The sequence below is a fragment of the Ipomoea triloba genome, chromosome 2, assembly GCF_003576645.1.
Source record: "Ipomoea triloba cultivar NCNSP0323 chromosome 2, ASM357664v1".
Taxonomy (NCBI): Eukaryota; Viridiplantae; Streptophyta; class Magnoliopsida; order Solanales; family Convolvulaceae; genus Ipomoea; species Ipomoea triloba.
In genome coordinates this window covers 7,885,640-7,907,109 of record NC_044917.1, presented here as the reverse complement: position 1 = coordinate 7,907,109, position 21,470 = coordinate 7,885,640, and the positions used below count along the sequence as shown (strand labels likewise).

Genomic DNA, 21,470 nt, shown 5'->3' with positions numbered 1-21,470 from the left:
AAAAAAAAAAAAAAAAAAAAGAGGCAAGCATGGACTCTTACAGTTCTGGACAAAGAGGCAGCCATGGAAGTTGTGCAAAACCTATTTCCTGTTTGTGCAATTTAACTTGCTCTGTATGGGAGGCTAACAAAATCCCTAACACATGTCTAACATGTCTCTAATATAGGTATGTTTTCACTTTGCAAGTTCTGTTGATGAACCAGAGTTGTGATCTTCATCCCTCTTTCCCCTCCAAAGTATAATTTGTTCATCCTTAACCAAGATTGGAATACAAGGTACCAAATCCTGCATTCAAGAAATATGGCCTTTTAAACTTCCTTACTCATTGAAAAGCGTTTAGTGGGCATGGTTCCCATATCATACCACTCTTACAGTGTATGGGAGGGGCAATCTAAACAACCTTACATTTAAACACAACACATCATATCAAGAAGAAAATGAAACTGAGACAGAAAATTACAAATAGAGGTAATTGTGAGACAGTGATCATACATAAGATGATATATCTAGAGTATTTTATAGCAATGAGCTTGAAACAGTGCAAGCATAAGTCATACCCGTAATTTAACACTGATCTTCTTGCAGTCACTTGTTCCAACATGGGAGCAGTCTAATCTTACTAGTTCTGCTGTTTGAAATGCCACCCTAACTTTTTCAACGACATTTATATAGACACCATTCCTAGCTGCATAGTGGATTAATGTGCAGTGAATCAGCTACTATATGATGAAGGATTTAAAACTTACCTAATTTATCATCCAATTGAAAAAGTTTAGAGCAGAATACAAGAGGGCGGTTAGTCTCAAGAGTGACTCACTGAGTTTTGTTAGAGGAAGAGAGTTGAGCCCTCTGGTTCTCATTTCCTTAGTTTCTTCAAATGTCAGGCCATCAGCAACATTCTTCACTAGCTTTGGGTAAATAGGTGCATATGGCTTCCACAGCATCAAGGGAATGGTTGGCCTATTTTTGGGATCATAGTTTCGACCACGAAAAAGAAGTAGGACATTTATGTGGCGATATACAATTTTGCCACCAGATTTGTCCTATGAAGGCACTGTGATCATTATCAGTGAAAATGAAGGAGGAACCAATTACATCATATTCAAATGGAGAATGACAAGAGGGACCCAGATATGAGACCTCAAGATGGAAGCAAATGTTATCCATGTCGAGAGTCGGTACTCCATAGCACTTGATCCTAACAGCTTCAGCTCTCTTCCAGTGGTTGTGGATGTCTTCCAGCATATTGTGTGTAACTCCACCCTTCCCTGCCAAAGGATAGAACTACAGTTTTAGCATTCTTCCAAGAAACATTAAACTTAATACAACTGAATCCAATAGTTATGGTTCCAGTGTGTGTGTGTCTGTAATTGAAGCAAGCAGGGATTGACAAAATTGATTTGGCGAAAGGGGAGGGATGAATATTACCCAGATTGATTTGGCGAGAGCAGTTATTGTGACGGTACTTCTCAACAAGCTCTGCAATTTCCTCTTCCGACAGCGGTTCTCCGAGAACTGCTTGCCGCTCCTCGGCAATCTTCTCCAAGTCCGGAGGGCTTTGTGCAGGGGCACAAGTCCCAGTCCATTTCCTATCGAGGCGTCCAGGCCCAAACGGAGAGAATTTGGGCGGCTCACGGAACCCGATAGGCTCAATAGCGGAGTTGGTCTCGGAGTAAGAATACCGGAAATCAAAAGGCAGATCGGAGCTCACCGGAGAGTTTTGAGAATTATTGCTGGGTGAGATTTTTGTACTCTTCTCCTTCTTTTTTGTCTTGAGGGGCTTTAGGGTTTTGGTGGTGGTGGAAGAAAATGGCGGGTCCGATATATATCCTTCTTGTTCTCCTACAGATTGTGAGTGTGTGAGGAAACGGGAAATACTGGTGAGGAACGGGGAAGGTATAGCAGATATTCTCAAGACTAGGCTGCAACGACGCCATGGAAGTAGCTTCAACATTCTCAATTCCTAACTTCTCACACTGAAATGTTGTCTATATCGCTAGAGGACTTCAGTGGTGCTTTGGTAATTAAGGCGTTAATATTAAATACCAATTCTTATACCGCGTAGGTAGGTGGATTTAATTTGATTCAAAATAATTAATAAATTATGTATCTATTACAATTAATTAATAGATTAATTAGAGTTTGTTAATTGCGAAGTATATAATCTGAAGTCGTGTATATAGTAAGCATTCAAGAGATTGTGATTACTTATAGTTTCCTGTAGCAACATACATGAAGATAGCGTAATTACATTCTTCACAATCCTGTGTTGTACTAATCTGATCTGAAGAGAAAATATGAAAGAATGAATCCATATATGGTACTGTAATACTGCACTTACTATAATGCCTTTGATATGATGATCGATCAGCAACCTACTGGGCGGTGATATTTTGGAGGCATAGACGGGCACCTTTCATTCATATGAGCGTAGGGTTCCATGCTATTGTAACCCGGCAATTCCATCAAATACTTTCCCAGAATTTGACAGAAGGGAAGTAGTTTGTACGGATCATTGCACCACTTTGGTAACCGATTTTTATCCTCCTCGAAAAACCTCAACGAGTATGCATCTTTAATCTGCACCATTTCATAACTCTCATTCATTCATTCATAGCTAGCAGTGATTCATTGCAATTTGCAATTGCATACCAAAATTAAACACACGAAGAACAGAACTGAACTCACAGTGAACTCTGTAACTTGAATGAGGTTTGCAAGTGGACCAAACAGCCCTGCTTCCTTGTACATTCCAAGAACAAAAGCAGCACACGATGTAGACTTGCCATCAGAGTAAACCCAATCATCCTGCTCTGGAATAGGCAATATTTGTGCAAAACATGATCCACGCCGGTGAAGTTCGTCAAGAATTTCAGCGAAACCAAGCCCCTCAGTTCCAAGCCGCTTGTTGAAGCCTTCATTCCACACGTTAGCCGCATTTGCAGGCTGTACTTGATTCCAAATTGCCACAGCAGAAGCCATCTACAGTATTCGATACATCAATTCCAAAATATCAATAATTGAAGATCAGATAGTGATGAAAATGCAGCAATATATACATACATACCACATGAGGATCCAAGGGTTCTGGGTAATTTAGTTTATAAGTGTCAATCCAGCTAAATATTAAGTTGTGATAACTATAAGGCAATCCATCCATGCTTTTAGCATATTCCCAAGCGGCACTCTCATTAAACTTGGCCCGAATATCTGGGCTAAGAGGGAGCAATGCAATATTGGGAATTGAGTAATCTTTTTTCAACTCAAATTCCCACCATTCCTCCCAAGGCAAGATGGCAATAACAGCTTCTCCCTCATCATTCTCACGCCCAGATTCTCCCACCCATAGCTTTCCTCCCTCGTCCTTCAGGCAAACCGCGATATGACCCGCATAAGAACCTGTTACCCACTTCTCCAAAGTCTGGATACCACCCTGCCGGCCTCTAAATCTCGATATGGCTAGTAAATCTCCAGAATGTATATCGTCAGTAGAAATATTAGTTGATATCCATCGTCGCTTAGGACGTATCATGAATGAAGCCTCCATGTGTTTCTGGAGAAAATTGATATTCGACCTCTCACTCCATCCCTCGCTCGTGATCAAAGGAAACACTTCCCTTAGCATATGAAGGGCTCCTAACAGATCAAAATCCGTGATAAAAGTTGAAACCCCAGTGGTTTTAACCTGCAATCATGGTTGAAATTCAAAAACTCTGTACAAATCTAACTTAAAAGCGATAGATAATTTCATAATAGCATTGCATTTACTCACGTATTCTAACTCAGCTTTTGAAATCCATTGGTCGAATTCAATGATATGTTCACGAGATAAGAAGAAGTAATCCCATTTCACACGATACGCAGTGGCGAACAGATAAGTATCATCACAGTACCAGGTGTGTGCCTTGCTTACCTGCAATTCAATAGATCCAAACACATATTGATAAATCAAACGACGCGAATACATTGAAGAATTCAAAAAAAAAAAAAAAACTCAGAGAGCTAGAGAACCTTGATGTGAAGAGCGCCGCCCCCAAATGGAGTGCCGCTCTTGTTGTGGAGCTCCAACCAAGCAGAGTTGTGGTCAAAGCAGGGCGCCTTCCACTGAATATTGGCGGTGTCGGAGGCCGAAGCGGCGCCCACGAAGACGGGCAAGTTGTCCTCTGCAATGCGCCCATGGCGCAGATAGTTGATGATAGGGCGCGAGAGCTGCTGTGGCAACAATGGAAGAATATCAGTGGGCCGAAACGGGAGCTTCAAGGCATGGCCGCCGTGCGGTGCAAGGAACAAGGAAATGGCGAGGATTAATGTGATGAGGAAAAGGGTTCTTGAGAGAGCTCCTATGGATGTTGCCATGGCGGGGAAGCTAAGAGCGAGGAGTGAGATAGGAAGAGGAGGCGAGACTGGTTGAATTTTATAACCGCCTCCTCGCCTTGGGATTTTTCTTATTTTGGCGTGTAGCGACTGATCGGTACTGAATTCACTAACAGAATAGTAACAAGAATCCAAAGCAGTTATCAGGTTGGTTATTTATAATTTATTATTTTTGTTAAATTTGAAACTTTGTATAGTAGTTGTTAGATTTGTTGGCATCACCTCGCTCCATCTTCTTTAACATCCATCAATATTATATTGCTAAGTTATAACATAAATATAAATTGTGTTGGTGTTAGGGGTGGGTGAGATATCTAATCCAATCAATTTGTATCTGTATTTTTAGTCGATTGGGTATGTTTAACCAAATTGTGTGAATGGGTATTCAAGTATGGGATATCTAATCCAATCAATTTGTATTTGTATTTGTAGTCGATCGGGTATGTTTAACCAAGTTGTGTGCTTATATTCCGAAAATTAAAACGTGTTATGTTAGAAGAAAATAAGAAATAAGTTTACACCATTGAATTTAATTGTTAAGTTATAATTGAAATTAAAATTGTGTTTGTGTAATTTGTTGCATTTATGTCTTATACTTTATGCTATTTTTTTGGGGTACTCTCACCGACACTTCATGATTTTTACATCTTTTTAGTTTTGCTTATACTTTTTTCAATAGTAAAGATTTGTGGAAACTTTTTTCTTTCTTTTTTTCTTTTTTTTTTCTTTTTTTTGCTCTCTTTCTATGAATTTGTTGAAATCTATGATATCGAGTGTATTCTTCAAGTTTTAGCTACCATGGATCAATCAACAGATAGAAGCAACTAGAGTTCAATGGATCATTCAATTTCATTTAATACACAGAAATATTATTAATGCACTGCTAAAATATCATTCTAATTCAATTACATGCAATTTTATTTGATAATATATACACTCAATATATAAGATTTGTTATTCAGTCTCATTTAATTTTATATACACTGCAGATTCATTGCAACATCATTAAAGTATCATTATAATTCAATTACAATTTTATTTGATAATATCCACTCAATATATGAGACCTGCTATTCAATTTAATTTTATACAGATTGTAATTGCATATTGCATTTTCCTGTACCAACATAGATACATGAAGATTAGCTTAATTACATTCTTCACAATTCTGTCATTTTGTGTGTACTAACCTGAAGGTCAATTACAGTAAGCATTACATAAGAGCAGAACAGAACAGAACAGAAAATAGGAAAGAATGAATCCAGCTTCCAGCAATATAATACCTTGGAAGCAAAAATATTGAGCAAACAAAAGTGTTGATCACTTGATCTGATCAGCAACCTTCTGTGCGGTAATATTCTGGAGGCATAGACGGGCACCTTTCGTTCATGTGAGCGTATGGTTCCATGCTATTGTAACCCGGTAATTCCATCCTGTACTTTCCTCGAATTTGACAGAAGGGAAGTTCCACTGTGTCCCCATCGTTGCACCACTTTGGTAAGTGACTTGTATCGTTCTCGAAAAAGTTCAACGTGTAAGCATCTTTAATCTGCACTTATATATGATTTCATAAGGCTCATAGCAGTGATTCATTGCATCGCAAAACACATCCCTGAGCTGTTTGACAAAAAAACTCACCGTAAACTCTGTAACTTCAATGGAGCTTGCAAGTGGACCAAACAGTCCCGCTTCCTTGTACATCTCGAGAACAAAAGCAACACATGATGTAGACTTCCCATCAGCGTAAACCCAATCATCCTGCTCCGGGACAGTCAATAGTTCTGCAAAAGATGATCCTCGCCGTTCAACTTCCACAAGAATTTCAGGAAGATCAAGCCCCTGCTCCAACACAAAACTTATATCATTAGGTGACACAATTTATCACCACATGTATTAGAAGCCCACACTTTCTAGGGTAATTTGATAACCACATCAATTTGCAAGCTAAGATAAACTTTATGAGATTGAAGTTTGGGGGAAAATCTACTTTAAAAAACTAAAATCTGGCCCAAAGAGTGATGATATAAAAGAAGTTTTAAAGCCACTTTTTTCTAAACCGAATCAGCTGGGACAAACAAGCACTTGGCCAAGGGAGATTCACATTAATCAGGTCATCAGTTTTTTCTAAAAACTTTGTATAAAAGAAGAAATATTTAGCAGAAATACAACCTCAGTTCCAAGCCGCTTGTTTAAGGCTTCATTCCACAGGTTAGCGGCATATGCAGGCTGTAATTGATTCCAAACTGTCATGGCAGAAGCAACCTGTACATATCACCAAGCACCAAAATATCAAAATCAAAACTGAAACTTTAATGGAACCTTTATCAGTGTTACATATCTGTATCTATTTTGAAATGATTGCAGGAATCAAAGAGCTAGAGCAAAGATGCAGTGAAAAGAGAATAAATGAATATTGAACTTCAAAAGCAAGAAGAATGCAAATTTTCTTTGAATCAGAAATACTAGAGTGAAGATTCATTACCAGATGAGCATCCAAGGGTGGAGGGAAATTTTCTTCTATCGTGTCTATCCAGCTAAATATTAAGTTGTGATAACCATAAGGTAATCCATCCATGCTTTTAGCATATTCCCATGCAGCAGTCTCATTAAACTTGGCCCGGAGGTCTGGACGCAGAGGAAGCAATGCAATATGTGGATTGGAGTCATCTTTCGTCAACTCAAACTCCCACCATTCATCCCAAGGCAAGATAGCAATAACATCTTCTCCCTGAAAATGAAACATACAAATATTTATGTGTGCAAAACAGGCTGTGCCAGAGTAAAGCATGACAGTAATACAGCACTGGCAATTTAACATTCAAGATCATGATTGCAAAGGGAAAATAGTGAACTTATACATTAGTACTTAAAAGTGAGAGTTAGGAGAGATTTACCACTCTAACCAGTCCATTCTTAGCAGGATTCTAGCATAGATGTAATATGATCAAGTACACTCAATACATTTAAAATCCTACCTCATCATTATCATGTCCAGATTCTCCGACCCATAGCTTTCCTTCGGCGTCCCTCAAGCAAACAGCAGTATGACCAGCATAAGAACCTGTTACCCACTTCTCCAAAGTCTCAAAACCACCCCAGCGGCCTCTAATTTTTGAGATTGCCAGAAAATCTCCAGAATATATATCATCCGTAGAAATATTTGCTACCCACGGCTGAGGACGCTCCTCAAATGAAGCCTTCATATGTTTCTTGAGAAAATTCAGATTTGAACTCTCACCCCATCCAGTGTTTGTGAACAAAGGAAAGACTTCCCATAGCGCACTAAGGGTTCCTAACATTCCTGCTTGCATGAGAAAAATTGAAACCCCAGTATTTTTTACCTGTCATGGTTGAAATTTAAAGAGTCTGTAAGTGACAAGTCTAACTTAAAAGTGATGTTCAGAAACATAATATTATTACCCTACGACTTCATAAAGGTCATAGCATTTACTCACGTATTCTAACTCAGCTTTTGAAACCCATTCATCGAATTCAAGGGTATGTTCACGAGATAAGAAGTAGTAATCCCATGTCACACGATACGGGGTGGCAAAGATATAAATATCCATACATGTCCAGCTGTGTGCATTGCTTACCTGTTCAATAGAACACATTGAAAAATTGTAATAAATACTCAAATTTAATGATTAGAAAGCAAGACTGAGCTCAAAGATGAATCCCATTATCAGTCCAAATCAATCTTTGTGGTTCAATGCAATAATATCAAAATAAATCAGAAAAACATTTTAAGGGTAACAGAACCGTGAAAGCAGAATTTTTAGTATCAAACAATAACATGTACAAATGAATAGTTCAAATCCAGACCCTGTGTTCAGATTGCCCAAAATAGAAGATCCAAATGAAAATTGCGTACAAAACTTCAAGAATCCTGAATTTCTCAAGTTACTGGCAGTCAAACTTCAAGAAAGAAAAACACTTTTTGAATTCAAGAATAACAAATACCCATATAAAATTTTAAAAGAAAAGAAAAGAAAAACTCAGAGAAATACCCCCAAATCCAAATGGATACAAATATATAAAACTCCAAATTGATTTGAAGCAATAAAATTTCAAGATAGTTAAACACTTAATAAGATAAAAACACAAAGAAAATGAAGACGATAATAGGAAATTTGAAAAGAATTTGACGGATACCTTGATGTGAAGAGTGCCTCCACCAAATGGAGTGCCACTATTGTTGTGGAGCTCCAACCAAGCAGAGTTCTCGTAAAAGCAGGTTCCCTTCCACTCAATATTGGTGTTGTTTGAGGCGGAAGCAGCGCCCACAAAGGCGGGCAAGAGGTCCGCTGCGCCGTGCAGGGAGTTGATGATAGGCCACGAGAGCTGCTGTGGCAACAGCGGAACAATATCAGTGGGCCGAAACGGCAGCTTCAAGGCATAGCCGCCATGCGGTGCAAGGAACAAAGAAATGGCGGCGAGGATTGTGATATGGAAAAGGATCCTTAAGAGAACTCCCATGGAGGGCAGATAGGCACTAGGAAGAGGAGGCGAGAAAGATTGACTTCTATAACCACCTTCGGCAGTTGCTTTGTCTTATTTAGACTTTAGGCATAAACTCAAACTAAATTGGAATAATTGAAAAAATAAGTCATCGAAAATATAATTAAGCCATTAAATTGAAAATAAAGAGCTCACTTGTCATTTGAGCTATCTCATTAGGTTAATTGTACTTTTTAATTGAATAACATAATCACATTCGTGTATAATTCGGTGGTCTATTTGACCCTTATTCCAACTAAATTTACTGAGAGAAAATGAATTATTTTTCAGAAAATATTATCTTTTATAGTGTTCGGTTGCATTCTCTAGAACTGTCTTGTTATATTTCGTTCATTTTCTAGAAAATAAACAAAATTATATAATTAAATATTTTAATTATTTTTCAATACTGAAGATTTGTCCGAAGATTTTTTTTTTATTTCTTTCTATGAATTTGTTGAAATCTATTTTCTAATTAATTTTTAAAATTGCATAATTTTTATGATGTTATATATATCAAACTTCTAATTCAAATCTTGTAGGACTTAAAAACCTATTACTTGGTGATTTAAAAGAGGAAAAGGAAAAATAATTGTTTTCCTTAGTTGGTCTAACACGTACGTTTTGATGGAAAAAGATGCTCCAAGTTGTCTTTAGTATACTTTAGTAATATTCCGTATGTATTGTACGTGAATATAGTGGTTTCTTTCTTTCTATTTCTTTCTCTTCTTTTTTTTAATAAAAAAAAATATTAGGTGATCCCAGTTTCATCGAACTACTTTTCTTGTGGTACCGAACAGTGATCTTCTCACATAATGGATTGTTAAGTCATCGTAATTTACCCCTTAACTATCATGTTGGGTTGAGGTGTGGGGTCTTGCGGACAAGGTACTTTACCTTTTTGTGAACAAGTAATATATATTGTACTCTAATTAAAACTCAAATTAAATTAAGTAGCTTATGTGTGTGTGAGAGAGAGCAGATCAAATTAAAACATGGTCATCCTGTAAAAAAAAAGAAAAAAAGTGAGGATTGATCTTAATCGTTCATCAAGAATTCATCAATTGTTGAAGGATTTTATTAAAAAAAAAAAAGATATTAATTTTATAATTGTTAAAAATTTGAATATTTTCAATATTTATAAAAAGAACTTCACATTTTTCCCCTTATTTTCTAGCAACTCTCAACTATTGATCTATATAGATACAAAAGTTATACCAGTCCTCACTTTTTACATGGAGGCATATTCATCCTCCCATATATATTAAACCAAAAAAAAAACCCAAAATTTTGTGGTGGAGTGGTACTACACTTTGTAAAAACACACACACACACGTGAATGGATATAACATGAAGTAGATGAAGTAGTTATGTATATGAATTGAAGTTGGGCTAGCAAACAGCCACACACGCAAGTGTTTGAAAAATCCCTACCATATCTTTTGGTCCATTCCATGGAAAATAAGTTTTATATAAATTTTCAAACTCAAACTTATCTAATTTAAATCTAACATAAAAAATATTATGCCAGGGAATGAAGGTTTATATCCTTTACTTAAATTTGCTTTTTGTTAATTTTTTTGGGTATGTTATGCTATAACAAATATGTCATAAATTTTATTGGACAAAAATACTATCATTGCTACAACTTTGATTATCTCGTTTATTGTAGTTATCATACAAATGCATTCACTATATTTTTAATGATAATTTTTAGAGCTGCAACTCTGCAAGTTCTCATCCTGATCATGCTAGTTGGTTTTCTACTGTTCCAAATTGTATTGAACATTTAATCTCTTAATATTAATAATTATTTCCTTTCAAAAAATGATAATTTTTATTAAAAATAATAGTAATTTTTACACAAAATCTACTAAATCTCATGTCTAATGTTAAAATGCCAATTAATAATCTTTCTTATTACTTATAAGAAATAGTTTATTATTATTATTATTATTATTATTATTATTATTATTATTATTATTAATTACATAAGTTACATAATTGGGATAAAGTTAAAGTTTAATAACTTGAGTAAAATCTCTTTAAATGAACCAAAACTATAAAAATGTGATAGATGAAGTTATAACTTATCTTTATTTTTGAAAAATATGTTTTTATCCATTTGATCGGATGCCCAGCTCCTTAGCTTCTTTCGCGGTCGTTACCTTCTCCCACCGAACAAGGTTGCACTTTCACTCATTGATTGTGTTGCCATTATTGATTTTCTTATCTATAGTGTCACAAGCTGCTAACATAAGTAGAGTGGATTACATAACATAATAAGGTATTGTGTTAAGCATTATTGATTGGGTTAAAACTTGTCGCCCCGCCCCAGTGAAATTAAAAATACCTCATTTTCACCCTTTAAACTTCGTATATTTACTTTCTTAATCAACAATGCAAAAATGTTGTTTATAATTCTTCCATGTATTGAAGGCACTCCTAGATACCTCCCTAAATCATTTGTTAACTCAATCCCAACTAAGGTCGAGAGTCTAGCTAGTTGTATCCTCATTTCTAACGTTCGTTGAGAAACAAATTTGAGACTTGCGCAAACTCACTTTTTGGCCTGACGCATTGCCAAAGCTATCATGACATTCTTTGATCACCTCTACTTGGTCTTGAGTGGCCTCTACAAACAGAACAAGGTCATTAGCGAAAAATAAATGAGTTCTCATACCTAGTGAGTTGGATTCCCTTCCACCTTCTGCCCTCCACCTCTCTGCGAATGGCATGCCTGAGTCTTTCAATGTAGAGCACAAACAAGTAGGGAGATATGAAGGTGATCCAATCTAGTTGCTCCCCTTCCCAAAGAATCAAGTCAGGGACAAACTACTTTATTCTGGCCTAATAACTACCCTTAAAATTAAAGGGGTTTGTTCTGAAAAAATAAAAATTAAAAATTAAAGGGGCTTAATTAGCTTGACCCTATTGGTTTGGTTAAGACCTTGCTTGTGGATAATCTTGTAACCTCGCTTCGGATTGCTAACTTTGAGTATCAACGCCAACACGTGTCATAATATTCAGCCATGTTTCCATCCAACCACGAACTATTCGATCAAGTACTTAAATTGATTGAATCACCGAGCTAATATGAGGTTCACACATGCTCCCAAGCAAGCCTCTTCATAGAACCTCGCATCATATCGCATGAAACCCGTCAAGACCTGGAGCCTTATACTATACAGTGTCATCTCAAACGTAACATAGCCTTCCTTAATTACTTCATTCCTCCTCGGTGATCGGAGTCTAGATAGCAATAGTGCATGCAGCCCCCAACCCACGTGGTCACGTCTTAGTCTTCTTGCTACTCCGCTCTTTTCTAATAACTTCATCTTATTCCTCTAGCCATTTGGTCGATCGGTGGTGGTGAATTTAATCCATAATACCCAAAGATCATTTTTTCAGCTTATTTTTAAAAATATGTTAATTTCAATACCATCACAATTTTAGATTTAGTGCATGCATGATTTTAGTTTTGAAATGTTTGATTACTTAATTTTATAATGTTGGTGCCAAAACTTATAGGAGTCTGAAAAAATCATGAAAAGTATTACTCTTAACATATTTGAAGTCGATAGCATACAATTTTTTATTTATATTGTATAAAAGAAATCACATATCATTAAAATAATATGTTTGAACCGAAATTATTTTAACCTAGTCTCTCCAACACATTTACTCCCCATTTCTCCCATCAAAAGCCTTCCGAATGTGAACAAAAAGTGGCACAAACCAAAATTATTTTTTTAAAAAAAAATACTATATATATATAAAGAATTTGAAGGAACCATCAATAATTGAACCAAACATTTAAAAAAAAAAAAAAAAAAAAAAAAAAAAAAAAGCAGGATATAGCTCAACAATCACAAAGACATTCTTATTCCGCACTGCATTTTTCCTATACCAACATACAAGAAGCATATACACCACAATTACACTTACAAGCTAAGGCTTGCAAAGAAAGAGGTTCATGATCAGCAACGTTCTGGGCGGGAATATCTTGGAGGCTCAGAGGGGCACCTTTCATTCATATGAGCGTAGGGTTCTATGGTATTGTAATGGGGCAATTCCATCTTGTACTTTCCTCGGAGTTGACAGAAAGGAAGTTCCTCTGTGTCCCCCTCACTGCACCACAATGGTAAGCGCCTTGTATCCTCCTCAAAAAACTTCAATGAGTATGCATCTTTAATCTGCACTTTCATATATACATATGATAGATGACTCTGATAGATATCAAATTAAAGAATGTGTATGTTCTATTTCAATTAAATGTCTAAATTGATAGTTAGATTGCACATTTATGTCTATATATATATTATATGCTCAATAGCAGTGCAGTGATTCATTGCAGCGCAAAACACATCAAGCCTGTATGACAAACTCACCGTAAACTCTGTGACTTCAATAGAGCTTGCTAGTGGACCAAACAGTCCTGCTTCCTTGTATATTTGAAGAACAAAAGCAACACATGGTGTGGACTTCCTATCAGCGTAAACCCAATCATCCCGCTCTGGAATTGTCAATAGTTCCGCAAAAGATGACCCACGACGTTCAACTTCCACAATAATTTCACGGAGATCAAGGCCCTGCTCAAACACAAAACTTAGCTCTAAACTCGGTTTTAGCTGACATTGTTTATCACATATATATAAAAAGGTTTTCAGGCTACATGATAGGTAAAAGCCAATTTTTTTTCTAGATCCAATCAGCCCGGACAAACAAACAAACACTTGCCTGGGGAGATGCAGGTTAAAAACATTGTATAAAGATTATTTAGCAAGAATACAACCTTAGTTTTAAGCCGCTTGTTTAAAGCTTCATTCCACAGGTTAGCAGCATATGCAGGCTGTACTTGATTCCAAATTGTCATGGCACAAGCAATCTGTGTATCACGAAGCACCAAAATATCAAAATCAAAAAGAGGAAATGGCACTGAATTTTTTATGAAAGCAGCAATAGTACATTTGAACTTCTTGAAATTGTTATCTATGAGAACATCAATATGCTTTTCTTCAATTCTATTTGTTGGCACTCATGCTCCATAAAACAACCTTGAGGCTTTTTTTGCCAAATAAGTTTGGTCTCAATTATAAAGCAATAATAAAGCCTATATATCCTACACTATAAATTTTGTGGAGCATATGATAATACACCTAAAATTCATAAACAGCACTTACAGCTTGCAGATAATAATAAGCTTTTAAAAAAAATGGTTCTTCATGAGAAGGGTACAAGGTCTCTCTATACCAAGTCCAATTAACATATTAACATATTATTGCAATCCAGAAACCTAATACAACTCACTAAGTCTCAACTATATTAAGCTTTAGTGTTATGTGTGTGTGTTTATCTCAAAACATTCAGAGGATATAAAGTTCTAGCATTGTGGTAATGATTGCAGGAATCAAAAAGAACAAGAGCAAAGATGCAGTGAGAAGAGAATAAATGAAAAATAAACTTCAAAAGCAGGAAGAATGCAAATTTTCTTTGAATCAGAAATACTAGAGTGAAGATTCATTACCAGATTAGCATCAAAGTGTTTAGGATAATTTTGATCTATTGTGTCTATCCAACTAAATATTAAGTTATGATAACCATAACGTTCTCCATCCATGCTTGTAGCGTATTCCCAGGCAGCAGTCTCATTGAACTTGGCCCGGAGGTCTGCACGCAGAGGAAGCAATGCAATATGTGGATCGGAGTCATCTTTTCTCAACTCAAACTCCCACCATTCATCCCAAGGTATGAGAGCAATAACATCTTCTCCCTAGAAATGAAAAGTACAAATATTTACAGGTGAAAAATAGGCTGTGCCTGAGTTATGCATGAAGTGCTATCAACTATGAGAGTAATACAGAATTGACAATGTAGCATTCTAGATCATGATTGAAAATGATAAATAGTGATCTTATATATTTCAAATCATATTGATATTGCTTAAGAAATGTTCCTCTCCAGCGTGCTTCTTTCCTCCCAAAGAACATCTAATACAAAATTGCTGAAATCAACTTCACTTGGAACACAAAAGTATTCTTTAACTATATTTGTTTTAAAGTCCTAAAGCTTCCATTTATGCTTCTGTACATACTTGTTACTATAAAAAAGTACAATTATTACTTAAAAGTGAGAGTTAGCAGAGATTTACTACAGTTTAACCAGTCCCCGCCCTTAGCCAGATTCTAACATAGATGCAATATGATTGAACAGTGAAACTACTAGAATACTGAGAACAAGTGCATCTCAATACATTTAAATCACTACCTTGCCATTATCATGTCCAGATTCCGCCACCCATAGCTCTCCTTTGGGGTCCCTCAAACAAACAGCAGTATGACCAGCAAAAGAACCTGTTACCCACTTCTCGACAGTCTCAAAGCCAGCCCAGTGGCCTTTAATTTTTGATATTGCCAGAAAATCTCCAGAGTGTATATCATCAGTGGAAACACGTGCTACCCATGGATTAGAACGCTCCTCGAATCTAGCCTTCATATGTCTCTTGAGAAACTTAATATTCGCTTTCTCATCCCATCCAGTGTTTGTGAATAAATGAAAGACTTCATTTAGTCCATTAAAGGGTACTAGCCATTTTGTTGACATGAGAAAAATTGAAACCCCTGTATTTTTTACCTGTCATGGAAAGTCTATAAGTGATAAGTCTAATAAAAAAGTGATGGTTAGAAACATTATCACCCTATGATTTCATAAAAGGTTATAGAATTTACTCACGTATTCTAACTCAGCTTCTGAAGCCCATTCGCCAAGCTTAACTTTATGATGACGAGAAAAGAAGAAGTAATCCCATTTCACACGATATGGGGTGGCAAAGACATAAACATCCAAACAGGTCCAGCTGCGTGCTTTGCTTACCTGTTCAATAGAACAGGTATTGAAAAATGACATGAACACATTGAAAATTTTTGCAACAAATACTCAAATTCAATGATTAGACAGCAACACTGAGCTCAAAGATGAATCTGATCATCAGTTCATTGAAAAATTGCAACAAATACTTAGACTCTGTTTAGTAAAATAATTAGTCTATCAGCCAATTTTGACTTATTTGACCACTACTAGTAGCTACAGCCATTTTACCAAACAAGCTTTAAAAAAAATACACCCAACTCCAAATTGATTTGAAGTACTAAATTTTCCGCAAACATTATTAGAGAAAATTTGATCAAAATATTAAAATTGAAAGAAATTGATACCTTGATATGAAGAGTGCCTTCACCAAATGCACTTTTACTATTATTGTTGAGCTCCACCCAAGCAGAGTTCCTGTGAAAGCAGGACCCTCTCCAATCCACAGTTCTGGTCGACGCAGCTCCCACAAAGGAGGGCAAGAGGTCCTCTGCATTGTCCAGAGAGTTGATGATAGGCAATGAGAGCTGCTGCGGCAACAGCAGCGGAGCAATATCAGTGGGGCGAAACGGCAGCTTCAAGGCACGGCCGTGCGGTGCGAGGATCAAAGAAATGGCGAGGATTGTGATCAGGAAACGGGACCTTGAGAGAACTGCCATGGCCGGCGGAGAAGAGAGATACGACGACGAGGAGGCGAGACGGAGTGCATTTTATAGCCGGTTAAGCTCTCGCCTCTGCGTTTATCTTCTTCTTCATCCAAGTATTCACGTATTTTGGTACGGACTAGTACAATATTTATATTTTGGAGCTTTTTTTTAAAAAAAAATCTTTTTAAATTTTTAATTTTATTTTTTAATAAGAACAATACTTGTTGTAATGGGTAAACCCAGCTAAGTAAAGTCGAGCAGCTGACTTGACTTTTTAGTTATAGACCATCTAAATTGTGTACTGAATCTCTCATGACAAATAAAGGATTATAAATAGATAAATCAGTTTATGTTGTTTATAGATAAAGTTCAAACTATTATTTATAGATAATCAGTTTAAATTAAAGGTGTGTTTAGTTGGTGAGTTTAGGCATAAGGTATGGATATTAAAGTGATTGTTGTTGTTTGGTTGATAGGTTTTAGAATACTACTGGATTTGGAAATTGGAATACCCCATTAATTGGAAAACACATACCCTAATGAAATAAGGGTTTCATTTCCCTTCCTCATTTCTTCCCCAACTATTAATAATCATCCTCATTCCACCATACTACCAAACATGTAAAATACTTTCACCAAAACACATTATCCTTACTAAGTATTTGATACTCATACCGATTCCGATTCCCATGTGGGTACCAAACACACCTCCTTAAATAGACCAATAGACATTTCTTACAGAGAGTCTAACTTAAAACTTTGTGACTATTAAGCCAATTGTTGAACTAACTTTATTCGGTTGTCGCAATAAGCAATCTTAGTTCTTAACTTGTTTGTAGTCATTGGCCGACTAGAATCACCTAATACTTGTTATAAAATAGATTCTCTATAAAAGTTACTAGTATTTATTAGCGTTTTTGGCTTGAGCATATTAATTATGAATAGTTTAAGCTAGTTTAGTGATTAATTATATTGCTTGTTAGGTCATAAAACAGGTTTCGTTCAAAATAATAATGAATTTTTTCATAAATTAAGAATGGTTTTATGTTGGCCACTTGGTTTAACACTCTAACACGTTTGCTTGAAAGAGATGATCTAAGTTGTCTAAGTACATTATATGTACGCTAATTAAAACTCAAAAACAAATTCATTAGGTTTGGGAAATATGTTTTTATTGGGTGTTGCAATTTTTTAAAAACTGATTACTTAAATTAATAAAATTAAATAATTAGACGTGTTTCTATATGGTACAATCAAAATATTTTATCTATAAGTGTACCGCCTTTTTTTTTAAAAAACCTCGTGTTAAAAGTCTTGTGTTGTTAAAACTCTATTGGCCAGTTATAGCATTAGACATGAATGAATAAATGTCATTGTAGTTCATGGTTTTGATTCCTTAGTTAGCAAGAATGCAGTATACGAAGTAGCACAATTATTTATCCTTTATTTATTAGTTTTCGTACATCTAATAAAAATAATAATAGTAACTCGTAAGAGATGTTTAGTTCGCGAAATTTGATATTACATACCTTACGTAATAGGATTATTCTCAAAAAGTAATGTAAACGTGATAATGTAAAATCATATTGTTTGTTCGGTTGGGATGACGGTGTATAGCATTAACATTTTTTTTTAGTGTTATATTTTAGGTTATGTTGCGTAATTTACTTAGATATCTTCAATGCAAATAACCATACGCACGCACACAATATAATAAGAGCCAATGAAAGTAAGGGTATATTGGCAATTAAAAATATGTTGGTGTAATTGTTTGTAATAACGAATTTTACATTTTGCTTACTTTTTTGTACAATTATGAAATCTGTTTTCATTTGCCCTTATTATTTATTTTTTTTAGACATGACACCTATTTTTTACAAATTGACCTTTGCTCATGGCATTATATACATACATACATATATATATATACAATATATATATATATAGGTTCAGGTGCAGTTGTCATTCCCAGGTGCAGTTGCGCGGTTAAATCTGAGCCATTGATCTTGTCTAAATCAACATCCATGATTAACAGTGATTAAAAAAATGCGCGGTGGAAATTTGATCTTTTTACATCTAGGTCAAATTTAAGGTGCGTGATTTTTGTACTGTGTGGCTTAAGGTGTGTCAGGTGTTGAAAACTTAAGTGCGTCGATCTAAAGTTTTAGGTGCGTGATTTTCCTTCTTAAGGTGTGTGGTTTGTCTACTTAAGGTGCATTAGTTGTTGAAACTTAGGTACGTCGGTCTAGAGCTTTAGATGCGTTGTTTATGTACTTAAGGTGCGTCTTTTTAAGTTAACTGCACAATCGCACAGGAACCTATATATATATGTGTGTGTGTGTGGGGGGGGGGGGAACTTTAATGGTGTAAGAACAATTTTGTCCAATAAAAAAAAATAAATAATACAATATTTGTAAAATATGTACAATTGTACCATTATAGAAATATATACAACAATATTAATACCATAATGATCTAAATAAATTATCAAGAGTAAATCTTAGAGTTATGCAGCGGAAATAAATTATCCCCTTTTTAATCTTTAAGCACGAAGTTTTGTTCCTGAAAAATGTTAGCTTTTGAGCGTGATAAAAATAGTAATAAGTAAAAGAGATAGTGAGGGAAAAAAATTTAAGTGGTTCGGCAAAACCCCGGCCTACGTCTACTCTACTCCTAGAATTTCTTAGGAAGATTGCACTAACTCCCTTTAGTATAATAATCAGCACTTGAGCTTTGAACACCACGTCAGGCTCTAGCTTTAGGTTTTTTCACAAGACTCACTTTTTGTTACTCCACCTCTATCTACTTTTCAAGTAGAGAATTGATTGAGTTGAACAAGGATTTTACAATTTCTCCAACTTAAAGACTTGGCTTTCGAAGCTTCTTGAGTTTGCCAAAGTCTTCTCTAGATATTTCTTTGTATGTTTTCTATTTCTCTCTTATTTTCTCACTCCTTTCATGATTGCCACACTTCTGTTTTTTTTAGCTTGTATTCGCCACACCTATTGATTCTACTTTGGGCTTTCGTATTTATAGAAGAGAGAAAGAATTAATCCGTTGGAGAGGAATTAATTCTTTATTTCTGATCTCATGTGCTGATTATGGGCCTTTGTGTTTCTTGCATGCTTAGGTGAGTTTAGTGGCATGGTAACTCGCACCTTTATCTTTTTGTGGTTGTACTCCTTCAGCCATTGTCTTGGTCTCTTCATCCACTAAGCCGCTTCATGCTTGCTTTTTATATTTCTCATACTTTCTTATTTGCAAGTCGTTAACCTATGTTGAATTAGCCGTTGAAGCTTTGATTGGGTATTTTAAGCATGTTTTGAAAGGTTGCCTCTTTTCGAGCCTTTATAACCTTTCGAGCTTCATAAACTTTTACCTTTCGGAGGTTTCATTTTCCTGACCTTTCGAATTCTTTCATTCCGGGCCTCTCGAGTACCTCTCGAGATCTTACCTTCCGAGCCTCTTGAGTACTAGTTGCGATCTTACCTTCCGGGCCTTGTAACTACTTTCTGAGCTCTGACCTTTAGGGCCTTTGAGTACCTTTCGACTTTACAACCTTCCTAAGTAGCATAACTACGTAAGGTTACTGTTCGAACTTAGTTACTTTCTGATTTATCTTACTTACCGGCATGGGCGAAAAAATCGCTAGGTGCTCCTCAGGTACTCGGGGAGTGCCTAGCGCCTAGGCGGGGATCAATCGGCGCCTAGGTGCCGGTGTATTTTTTTATTATATTTTTTACTTTTCAAAAATTGGTTTAGGTATTCTTACTTTTTAAAGACTAATAATTATAAAGTGTATAATACTTTAATAGTTAATACTAAATTATTAAATATTAACTCAAAAATATCTAGAGTTCGTACAATTTAGTGTTATTTCGCTCAAAACGATGTTGTTTTGAGTGATATAACCCATTAAAACAAAGAACAATAGTTAATCAGTCGACTAGTAGGTGCCTAGGAGGTCTAGTCGGCGCCTAGAAACCCTAGGCGGTCAGTGCCTAAGCAGCCTAGGCGGAGCTTAGGCGATCGCCTAGCCGGCTAGCCTCCTAGACCACCATTTAAGTTTATACTCTAGGCGGCCGATCGGCGCCTATCGCCTAGGCAGGGATTAATAGGCGCCTAGGCGGGATTTTTGCAACATTGCTTACTGGTATGGTAACTTTGTCCTTAAAGTTCCTTTAGGATTTACTTAAAGTCTAGATAAAAATAAAATTTTGGGGACTAAAAATTCTTAACAAGATTTGGTATCACTAAAACCTAATTACAACTTGTTCTTAACATTTTTTTTTTATAAATAATCAAAATAAGATTAATTAACCTAAATTTGTTTTTTTTTTTACTGCAAGAATATTATTTTCAAGATTCCTTATTTGTAATCTTTGATGCTCAACTTTGAATGCTATGTATATAATCTTGCTAATTAATTTATCAACGTTCTTGTTAAATTTTATATTGTATTTTTTTAATACACTCTAGCATATTCATAGTATATGTTCAATAATTATGCCGTAATTAATGACTATTTTGGTCCTTCGACTATGCCGTAATTACTAAATTGGTCTCCAACTATTAATTTTGACCAATTAAATCCTCAACTATTGATTTCGTAACAAATTTGGTCCTTCCTAATTACCAAATTGGTCCTCGGTCAATTGTTTCCTATTTTTGTGGAGCATATCTGTTATGAATTGGAGCCGCAATTTCTTCATCATCCGTCGAGTGTTTGTCCATAAAAAGTGGTCAGTATTTTTTTCGCTTGTTTTTTATTTTTAATTATAATATTGCCTATTATATACGCATTCTAAATAATATGGTTGTGCAACTTAGTAGTGAAAGTTGTGCAATCCGTTGTTGTGGATTGTGCAACCTATGTGTGTGGGTTATGCAACATACTTCGATTTTATTTGTTCTCCATCCAGTCGTGTTGGTTGTGTAACACGTTGTAGGTCTGGTGTACAACCCGTTGTTGTGTATTTTACAATCTGTTGTTTTGAGTTGTACAATATATTTTTAGGATTAGTTATTAAACTCATCATTTACTTATTTGGCCTAAGTTAGTTATTAACGTTGTGCACACTA

General features: G+C 35.7%; 4 protein-coding genes across 5 annotated transcripts in view; all 4 read right to left on the bottom strand.

The window, feature by feature from the left end:
• Positions 1 to 1,993, bottom strand: part of LOC116010378 (CRS2-associated factor 2, mitochondrial) — a 3,898-nt gene extending 1,905 nt beyond the window's left edge. For both annotated transcript variants that reach the window (XM_031249762.1, XM_031249763.1), the window contains exons 1-5: positions 1,429 to 1,993; positions 1,141 to 1,268; positions 818 to 1,043; positions 558 to 685; positions 42 to 285 (exon numbers count right to left, since the gene is read on the bottom strand). In XM_031249762.1, coding sequence (XP_031105622.1) covers positions 175 to 285; positions 558 to 685; positions 818 to 1,043; positions 1,141 to 1,268; positions 1,429 to 1,954 — 1,119 coding nt within the window. In that variant the 5' untranslated portion in view covers positions 1,955 to 1,993 and the 3' untranslated portion in view covers positions 42 to 174. The remainder of the gene's footprint in view (positions 1 to 41; positions 286 to 557; positions 686 to 817; positions 1,044 to 1,140; positions 1,269 to 1,428) is intronic.
• A 256-nt stretch (positions 1,994 to 2,249) lies between these two features.
• Positions 2,250 to 4,479, bottom strand: LOC116011380. Its single transcript, XM_031250939.1, has 5 exons — positions 4,012 to 4,479; positions 3,773 to 3,913; positions 3,068 to 3,685; positions 2,689 to 2,982; positions 2,250 to 2,580 (listed from the first exon to the last, which is right to left on the bottom strand). Exons 1-5 carry the CDS (start codon positions 4,354 to 4,356, stop codon positions 2,368 to 2,370), a joined length of 1,611 nt encoding a protein of 536 aa, XP_031106799.1. The 5' UTR covers positions 4,357 to 4,479; the 3' UTR covers positions 2,250 to 2,367.
• An 885-nt stretch (positions 4,480 to 5,364) lies between these two features.
• LOC116010447 lies at positions 5,365 to 8,958 on the bottom strand. Its single transcript, XM_031249864.1, has 7 exons — positions 8,530 to 8,958; positions 7,830 to 7,970; positions 7,350 to 7,715; positions 6,857 to 7,102; positions 6,544 to 6,636; positions 6,013 to 6,213; positions 5,365 to 5,923 (listed from the first exon to the last, which is right to left on the bottom strand). Exons 1-7 carry the CDS (start codon positions 8,851 to 8,853, stop codon positions 5,708 to 5,710), a joined length of 1,587 nt encoding a protein of 528 aa, XP_031105724.1. The 5' UTR covers positions 8,854 to 8,958; the 3' UTR covers positions 5,365 to 5,707.
• A 3,774-nt stretch (positions 8,959 to 12,732) lies between these two features.
• LOC116008750 lies at positions 12,733 to 16,485 on the bottom strand. Its single transcript, XM_031248706.1, has 7 exons — positions 16,089 to 16,485; positions 15,607 to 15,747; positions 15,142 to 15,507; positions 14,402 to 14,647; positions 13,670 to 13,762; positions 13,266 to 13,466; positions 12,733 to 13,070 (listed from the first exon to the last, which is right to left on the bottom strand). The coding sequence occupies exons 1-7, from the start codon at positions 16,398 to 16,400 to the stop codon at positions 12,855 to 12,857; spliced, it is 1,575 nt and encodes a 524-aa protein (XP_031104566.1). The 5' UTR covers positions 16,401 to 16,485; the 3' UTR covers positions 12,733 to 12,854.
• Positions 16,486 to 21,470: the final 4,985 nt, after the last annotated feature.

Coding starts and splice junctions, on each gene's coding strand:
- LOC116008750 (XM_031248706.1), bottom strand. CDS start 16,400: ATGGCAGTTCTCTCAAGGTCCCGTTTCCTGATCACAATCCTCGCCATT. Junction 13,467..13,669: donor ACAAGCGGCTTAAAACTAAG/GTTGTATTCTTG, acceptor GTGTTTGAGCAG/GGCCTTGATCTCCGTGAAAT. Junction 13,071..13,265: donor TTGAAGTCACAGAGTTTACG/GTGAGTTTGTCA, acceptor ATGAAAGTGCAG/ATTAAAGATGCATACTCATT.
- LOC116011380 (XM_031250939.1), bottom strand. CDS start 4,356: ATGGCAACATCCATAGGAGCTCTCTCAAGAACCCTTTTCCTCATCACA. Junction 3,914..4,011: donor GCGGCGCTCTTCACATCAAG/GTTCTCTAGCTC, acceptor ATTGAATTGCAG/GTAAGCAAGGCACACACCTG. Junction 2,983..3,067: donor AACCCTTGGATCCTCATGTG/GTATGTATGTAT, acceptor CGAATACTGTAG/ATGGCTTCTGCTGTGGCAAT.
- LOC116010447 (XM_031249864.1), bottom strand. CDS start 8,853: ATGGGAGTTCTCTTAAGGATCCTTTTCCATATCACAATCCTCGCCGCC. Junction 7,716..7,829: donor CAAAAGCTGAGTTAGAATAC/GTGAGTAAATGC, acceptor CAACCATGACAG/GTAAAAAATACTGGGGTTTC. Junction 5,924..6,012: donor TTGAAGTTACAGAGTTTACG/GTGAGTTTTTTT, acceptor ATATAAGTGCAG/ATTAAAGATGCTTACACGTT.